The 8769-nt window shown below is 39.0% G+C and overlaps 1 protein-coding gene across 1 annotated transcript; it reads right to left on the bottom strand.

Annotated features, from left to right (window-relative positions):
- Positions 1 to 478: 478 nt before the first annotated feature.
- Positions 479 to 4464, bottom strand: LOC148572079 (uncharacterized). The gene is made up of 3 exons (XM_088507364.1): positions 4214 to 4464; positions 2626 to 2686; positions 479 to 979 (listed from the first exon to the last, which is right to left on the bottom strand). The coding sequence occupies exons 1-3, from the start codon at positions 4462 to 4464 to the stop codon at positions 479 to 481; spliced, it is 813 nt and encodes a 270-aa protein (XP_088363490.1).
- Between the last annotated feature and the right edge of the window lie 4305 nt (positions 4465 to 8769).

Here is an 8769-nt window from a genome sequence, read left to right as displayed (position 1 = left end):
GTTCATCGGGTTTGATGGTCGAATCGGTCGGTCCGGTCTGATTTTTACATCTGATGTTCATGTCCTTATTTTGTTTAGAGTAACATAATAACATGATGTAAGGTTTGGATTTATATCATACTTGATGCAGTAAATATTGATTTACCTTTATTCTCGGTTTTGAAATATGTGTGTATTAATTTTAATTTTTCCTATGGTGGTTGTCCCGGCAGAAATTTCTATTATCGCAGATGGTGAATTTGCCGTTGGTATGGAGTTCAGTTCCAGGGAAGCTGTTATTAAGGCGATAAAAGAGTATACCATACGACGAAGCGTAGACTACCTGGTGTATGAGTCTGAACCGTTGACATTTTATGTCAAGTGTACATAGTATGGGTCAGGGTGTGATTGGCTTATCAGGGTTAGCCTGATCAGCAGGAAGTATTGTTAGGTTATAAGGAGGTATAATGGTAGTCACACATGTACCAGAGCCACCATTTCACAGGATCATTCGAAGCTGGATTCCATCACAATTGCAAAAGCAATAAAGCCATTGGTTGAGGCTGACCCCTCCGTAAAGGTAAAATCGGTTATAGTAGAAGTGCAATCGAAGTTCTTTAAGATCCCGCAGCCAAGTCAATTTTATGCAGCTGCCTCTACAGTCTGACTTATGCGGTGCAACTCTGAATTGATGCAAACACTCCGCCTCCAAGGCTTCGAAACTACTCATTGTCATTCCTGTAACTGGAAGACCATCTGTCGGAAGACCAAGAATTAGAGCCACATCTTCAAGAGTCACGGCACATTCACCAATGGGAAGGTGAAACGTATGTGTGTCGGGGTGCCACCGCTCGATTAGAGCATTCACGAGTGCTTTTTGACATTGGACTATCCCAATCTGAGATGCATGATAAAAACCGGTAAGTCGTAAATGCTTCTCCACCCTATCGTTGTACCGATCCGGAGGAACTGGGTGGTCACATGTCAACATTATTAATTTCTACAAAAAACATAACAAATTATTAGTCAACTTGTTAACACTTACTAACTTACTACTAAAATAAAATAATTTTTTAACCACAACAACTAAAACAATAAACTCCTACCAAAATTAAATAACTATCATGATTACAAAATTTGCACAAATATCTCAACAAGAAACAAGTTACTATCATAAATTCATTTACTAAATCTTTATAAAACAGATAATTCTAACTTCTAAAATTAATTATTAATCCTTCAAATTATTCATTACTTACTACTAACAATAATAATAACTAATACAAAAATTTTTAATCAAAATTCTCTACAATAACACATTTATCTTGAATATATCTAATATTAATTAGTCATTTACTATTATTTAAACATATTTTTCTCAATTATAAAAAATAATAATAATAATCAGTCTGTGCCTAAATTCATTTTCTAACAACATTCATAATAACTAACTAGCTAACAATAAAAATTATAATTAAAAAAATTAAAATATTCCCAAAATAAAACTAACGTGCTTTAAAAATATTACTACTACTCATTCAGTACTAACAGTTTCTCACAACAACAATAACATTTAGTTTCATCCATAACAATTATAATTAATAATTTAAAAGGGATTTTAAAAAAATTAACCCTGTTTTCAATAATAATTATAATAAAAATTGAGCGGTTGGGGCTTTTTAATTTGGTTATATTTATATTAAATAATAATTATAATAAAAAATATTAAAAAATCCCAAAAAAAATTACGTCCTTTATAAAAAAATTCCTAACATTCTGTTTACATTTTAAAATTCAACAACTAACAAAATAATAATAATTAATTTTCTAACAATAATATTTATAAATAAAAATTAGTTAAAAAATTCAAAAAAATCATATAAATGCTGAAAAATATTAATAATAATTCTATTTATATTTCTAATTTGCACTTTTAATAATAACAATCATAAGAAATGCTAAAAAATACTAATAATCATTCTATTTATATTTTTAATTTGTCCTTTTAATAATAACAATCATAAGAAGTAAATATTTAACAATAATAATTATAAATATAAAATATTTAAAAATATTTAAAAAAAATTTACATAATCAGGATGACTGAGATAATGTATAACATGAAAGCTCAGATCGATCAACATCTTTAATTTTATGTTTCTTTGGCATGCTTTTATTTCTTCCACCATGCACAGCTAAGAGGAGAAACGAAGAAGAAGAATGGGGGGATTTAAGTTGAAAGTAAAATCTGAGAAAGTGAATGTATTCGGATGCTGAGAGGGGTTAATGCATGAGTCTTTGTTTGGTTTCAGGGCACCGTTTGGGGAGAAGTTGCTGCGCGACGCGTGTCCCTCCCTTTTCAAATCGGACCGTGCGTCTGGTGAATGGGAAATCGGACGGTCCGTTTAGTCAGTAAGAACTCGAACCCTCCGAGTTGTGACTACATTGACACCACAACTTAGTGAAGCACCTTCCTCTCCCATAATAGAGTCCAACACCACTCATGCTCCAATATTCAAATTAAAAAGCGACAAAGTAAAATGATGCTAGGTTGGTACGGCTGTAAAATTGCATAGAAGAATAGTATTAACCCTTGTAGGAATGTTGTCTTTCCAGTTTCCACAACAGAAAAATCTTGCTGCTAACAGGATCATAAAATGTATAGGACCGCGCAGTTATGTGAAAAATATGATTTGCATAATGCATGCTGTGCAATCAAATATCGACAGTCACATTCACTGTTTTTTTCCTTAATTTTTGTTTAGAATATCTCGTATTAAATAATTGATTGGTGGATTACAAAGAGCTTTTATAGAAAGATCCTTCACCCACTGCAATTAAAAAAAAAAAGAAAGAAACATAACTTGTTTTAACGTCCTCGCTATTTTAACAGAAAAGCAGGTGGTACTTGCTACTATATATACTATACATATGGGATGGGAGCAAACAAACTTTTCCTTGGTTATCATTTTCTTGGAACTGGCCTAACCATGTCTGGTAATGGCAAACATAGATAAATAAAATCTTAAGCATATTCAAAGAATACAGATATTTCAATTTTTGGATTAGCGACAATACAGAGAACCACGACAACAAAAACCACGAAAATATCTTAAAAATTGTCGCATATTACTGTCTTCTTCGATCTTTTTTATTTATTTATTTTGGTCTTGTTGCTTAATCTTTGTTTTGGTTTTTCACCAGTGAATATATTCGTGAGCAGAAATAAAAAAGCCACTTTAATCATATAATGGTTTATGATAATTTATCATAAAAACAATATGAAAGAACTGATGCTTCATTATAATAATATTTGATTGCTTCTCTTTGAACCACATTTAGATTCATGTACTTAATTAACTTTAACAATCAAGTTTGTGTCTGGAACTTGTATCTCAAAAAATTACATGTCTCACAAAACAATTAACTAATTTGCCCTTACCTAACCTTATCCTTTTGAATAAAAGTAATTTTTACTAAGTGAATAAAGATACAACAAAATTTTAAATTTACTAGAACTTGGTTACAATACATCTAGATTAACATATCAATCGTTGAAATTTCTTCTACCATGCATCTTTTCCAGAAAATTTAACTACTTTTGAATTTTCCACCAACACAATGAAATATGTATAGTAATCAGTAATAATAGCAAATAAATTCTTTAATTCAACAAGTTCTCATAAAGCCATTAGCCAAAATCATGTAACATTATTACAACTATAAAACAAATATTATGCTATTGTATACCTTTTTATTCATTAGCACAAGTTTTTTACAGAAAGTTATTATTAATTTTGAAGTTCAAAGTTTATTAGTGTCCAACTAACCATCCTTTAAATCTGATAGCAACATATATCATCTTTTCTTTAAGTTAGATTTATTGAGAATTCATCTTTTGGTTCACAAAATCTATACTAACTTTACTGAAATATATTGAAACAATATTTTTATAGATTTTGTCATAATTTTTGTTTAGTTTGTCAGTTACTGAACGGGTTGGATGTGCAGTGTATGTGAAGGAGATCGAGGACCTGGATCCGGGTCGCTCATATGTGATTGGACCCCCTGGGCAAACGCCGGAGGGAGGAATGGAGCTTCACGACCTCTCGGGTCGTTGGATATAATGTTTTGGGGGGGGGGGGGGAGGAGGGGAGCCACCTGCAAAAGGGACTCCGGTGTTCAAGTCAGAATCCGTACAAGGTGCAGAAAAGGTGAGGGTAAGGTGACGTACCTGGGGGAGAGGTAGGGCCCTCCCCTTATAGAGTTTGTACCTAGGGCGGGTTCCACTAGAGCAGACCCACTTTCCAGGAAACTTCCTTCCCCAGCTGTCGTGTACCTCACAGGAAGAGAGGAGGTGTCCTTTTCTTCCCGGTTCGGATGTTGCATACTCGTCGGGTCGGCCGGCTGGGCCGGGGCACCATACCCGCTAGGCTGGGGCCGGAATAGTGCCCCCAACGCGCCAACTATGGTCGTGAGCGCCATTGTTGGCGTGTTCCATTCTACCTTCCCTTTGGTTGGATCCTCGCGGGTCGGCCGCTCGTGATAGGGGCGTGTCCCCTACGCACAAGTGGGTTTTACCGTTTCGAGGGAATGTCATTCGTCGCCTCGCTCTCTGCGCTTGTCATTTAATGCCATTATGGCTGATTTGAAAGCTTGGAAAAAAGTCAGTTCTGCCCCTGGCTTTCACGCTTCCCTGTAATGGCAGTTACTCCTCAGTGTTCACTTTCTTTCCCCCATTTCACGTTCCATCTTCTCATTTCTGCCTTTCGCACTATTCCTTCTCATTGTTCCTCTCCTGCTTTCTGCATTCCACTGCCATTATCCGCTCCCAATTCAGCTGCAACTGCATTCCCTTGGATTTTTCCAATTTTCCCTTGACAGCAATCTCCCTGCAGCTGGTAAGCACTTCTTTCGCAATCCTTCATGAATGAATGCTGTTATCGCTACTGTTGCTACTGTTTCGCTTTGTAATTCATAGGTTGTGCATGCTTTTTCACTTGGATGACGCCGCTGTTAGTTAGGCTTTTAGGGGGGTTACCATTTAGATTTCTAGTTTTTCGCCTTTGTTTAGCTGTAGATAGGCCTATTGTTATATAGTGTTAGTTCTGATTTTTCTGGCTTTTCGACCTACTAGTCTGACTTTGGGTGGTGCCTCCACTGTAGGTATGGCATAACTTCCCCTTCCATGGCCCCGTGTTGACTGATACACCTGGGTCACCTCAGACGTGAAGGATACACCTTCCCAAATAACCCTAGAGGAGCTCACGGAGTTCTGCCAAGCCCACCAATTATGCGGGGGAGGCCCCGAGGAAGAACGCTACGAAGCATTCGTTCCCACAGACCACGGACGAATATGTCAACTTAACTTGAACACCACCGAGTTGCCGAATGGATTTGGATGTCTAAGGCAATGTTTACCGTCTTGGGGGTTCGAATCCCATTCTCCCCTTTCCAAATGGTACTTCTAAACCGGTGTGACGTGGCTCCGTCTTAGCTGCATCCGAATAGTTGGGCCGCTATCTGGTACTTCGAGACTGTTTGTGAGTATCTGGAGTTGCCGGCCTCTGTAGAAGTGTTTTTATGGCTCTTTGTTTTGACCAACCCTTCCAAAGAAGGAAGGCACAAGAAGGGATTTATGTCCTTCTGGGCTGCCCAAGGTAGGCGAATCTTTGGGGTGTTCGAAGATTCGTTTCATGGCTTCAAAGACAAGTTCTTTAAGGTACGGCCTGCCGAAGGACAGCACCCTTTCTGGTTGACTTTGGAGGGGGAGCGGTGGATTCTGACATACTGGAGCCTTGGGGCTGGGTCCAATGCTTTTACCAAAATGACGTACAAAGGGCTGACCCAGCGAGATAAGAATATAGCTGATGTGTTGTTGGCCATATTTAATAAAAATAATATCAACCCACATCTTTTAATGGGTGACCGAGAGATGGGTAGGAGCTATGTAGGTGAGTGGTCGGCTGGTTCTAATGTTGCCCTTTTGCCCCCCCTTTTTTTAATGAGCTAACGAGTTGTTGTGTGCACTGCAGTGGATATGGCCACCGAGCATACCGAACTTGAAGATTTGATGGCCCAGTTTCTTCCCGAGCATAGTGAAGATAGCTCCGTAACCCATACTGCCGTGCACCCATCCTCCCCTACTGTTGAAGTGCAATCAGCTCCACTTCCCCCTCTAGGACCCACCTCCCCAACGCAATGGCCACCCCAAGTAGCAGCGGCATGGTTCCTCCTGAGGTAGAGCTGACCAGGGGAGGTCCCGATGTGGCAATAGTCGAGAACCCCCGCAAGCAAAAGCCGACCTCCAGCCCTGAGGGGTCGGTCACTTATTGTTATGGAGCAAAAATTTTGATGCTGAGGGTTTTATCGACTCGCAGCTCATGCCAGGCACTTATGAGTTCTTCCACGATGGAGATCTTGGCGCCCAGGGTAGGTGGATCTACCGGTGTATGCTGAGAGCTGCAACCATTGCAAGGAAGGCAGAGCCCATCCTGACCCAAGCCGAGGAGCTGGACGGGAAGTACCATCAATCCTTGCTAGAGGTCGAGAGCTTGAGGTCTGAGGTCGGGATTTTGAAGGAGAAATTAGCCGACTCAGAGGGGAAGTTAAAATCTTCCGACGAAGCGGTGGCCCGCCTTAACGAGCGGGAGATGACCTTGGAGAGTTAGCTCAACTCTACCCGTGGTAAAACCGTTGCGGCCCAGACAAAGATTACTGCCTTGGAGGCCAAGCTTGAGGAGGCTGTAAAGTCGGCGAAGGATGCCAAGGATGAGGTCACTGGGCTGAAGAGGGAGGTTGCTGGTTTGAAGAAGAAGAACAAGGAAACGGTGAGGATTGCACGCGAGGTGATCTCCGAGACCGAGGAAGCGATCAAGGCCCAAGTCAAGTTGCTTTCTCCCGATTTCGACACCTCTGTAATTGGAGCTTTCAAAACTATTCGGGATGGTCAGATTGTTGACATCCCGAAGAAGCGATGTACATTTACTTTGTAATGTCTTGTTTTGAACTCTTTAGTAGTTTGTGTAAACCTGTTTACCGTTTTATTTGACATTGGTAATTGACGAACTCTCTACCGTTTTGCTTTGTCATTGGTAATTAGCGAACTGTTTACCATTTCGTTTTGTCATTGGTAATTAGCGAACTATTTACCGTTTCGGTTTGACATTGGTAATTAGTGAAGCCGATTCGTGGCTTTTGATGGTGTTTTTGCGGAAAACGAATTTTCCAAACACACAAATCTAACCGACAACTGCACCGGGTCGCATCAAGTAGTAAAACTCACGGGAGTGAGGTCGATCCCACAGGGATTGACGGATCAAGCAACTTTAGTGGGTGATTAGTTTAGTCAAGCTAACATTGATGTGAATTTTGTGAAATTGTAACCAACAGGAAGTAAAGGACAGTGACTTTAAAGTTGCAGAATGTAAATTGGCAAGTAACTTAAAGAGCAAGAAATGTAAATTGCAAGAATCTTAAATTGCAAGAAATTTAAATTGCACGAAATTAAAGGGGATTGGGTGCTGAAAATTAAAGAAAGCAATAAAGCAAGCAATCAAAGAGATCTTGAGAATAAGTGACAGGAAATTTAAAGTGCAAGAAAATTAAATTCAGATCACAGTAGCTCAAATGTAAAATACAGAGGAACAAAAGTGCAGGAAATTCAAACAGAAGTAGAGAGTCACTTGAAGGATCAAAACAGAAAGTAGCTTAGCTCAATTGTGAAATTTGAAAAGACAAGTAAAGATCTCAGAAAATCAACGAGACTAGAAAACACGTCTAGATCTCAATTCCTTCCTTGATCCAACAGTAAACAATTTGCAGAAGAAATAGAGATGAAAGCAGTAAAGAGAGTTTTGATGCAAATCACAATTCACTCGCAAGTTTGTAGAAGAAGAAAACAGAGAGAATTCTCAAGGTGAGATTGAAACAGAATTTCTTCAATTCTCAACCCAAGATTTAAAACAAAAAGAAAAACTAAAGAGAGAGAGTTCTGTATACCTAATGCTCCCTAGTGGAGCTCGCCCTCCCAATAAAATGAAACAGATGCCTATTTATAGGCATTTTTACAAAATGAAAATGAAATTCAAAACAAATTACAATTAAAATGAAATTTCTATTCTAATTATCTCTTGTGTCTTTGAGTGGTGTCAATTGGGCCCTTGCTCTTGATGGAATTGGGTTGAAGATAGCCTCTGTTGATTGCTCTTGGAGTTGGAGAGAAACCCATTTGTGAACCGGGCCATGAACCAGAAAAGCTTGAGTAAAAGTTTGAGGTCAAACTTTTACTCAAACTTTTCATATCAGCTAACATTCCTTGCTGCCATCCACGTTTGAGCCAAAGTTTGAGGTCAAACTTTGAGCCAAATGTGGATCCCTTTTGTATGCTTCTTGGGGGCTACTTTGTCCTCTTGTCACGTTGCAAATTTTATGCCTAATATAGACTATTATATATGGTTGAAAATATCTGAATGTAAGCTTTCTAACCCACTTGGAATCACCTCAATTGGACATCTACAACTCAAGTTATGCTCCTTTGAAGAGGACAAGGTCGCTGGCTTTGGTGTGCAGCGTTTGAGGCGACGTTTGCCTCACTCGTGGTCGAAAATGCCAAATTTTGGAGACTCAAACACATTGTCCACCCCATACTATTATACATTTTTGGAAATCTCTGAATGTCTACTTTCCAATGCCGTTGGAAGCGCATCATTTGGAGTTCCATAGCTCGAGTTATACTCCGTCGAAGGTGCAGAGGTCAGTTGGCCTCACTGCAAGTTGCCACCATGTTCA

The sequence above is a fragment of the Arachis ipaensis genome, chromosome B3, assembly GCF_059453495.1.
Source record: "Arachis ipaensis isolate K30076 ecotype BB chromosome B3, ASM5945349v1, whole genome shotgun sequence".
Lineage (NCBI taxonomy): Eukaryota > Viridiplantae > Streptophyta > Magnoliopsida > Fabales > Fabaceae > Arachis > Arachis ipaensis.
The sequence above is the reverse complement of the archived record's forward strand: the minus strand, read 5'-3'. Positions and strand labels throughout refer to the sequence as shown.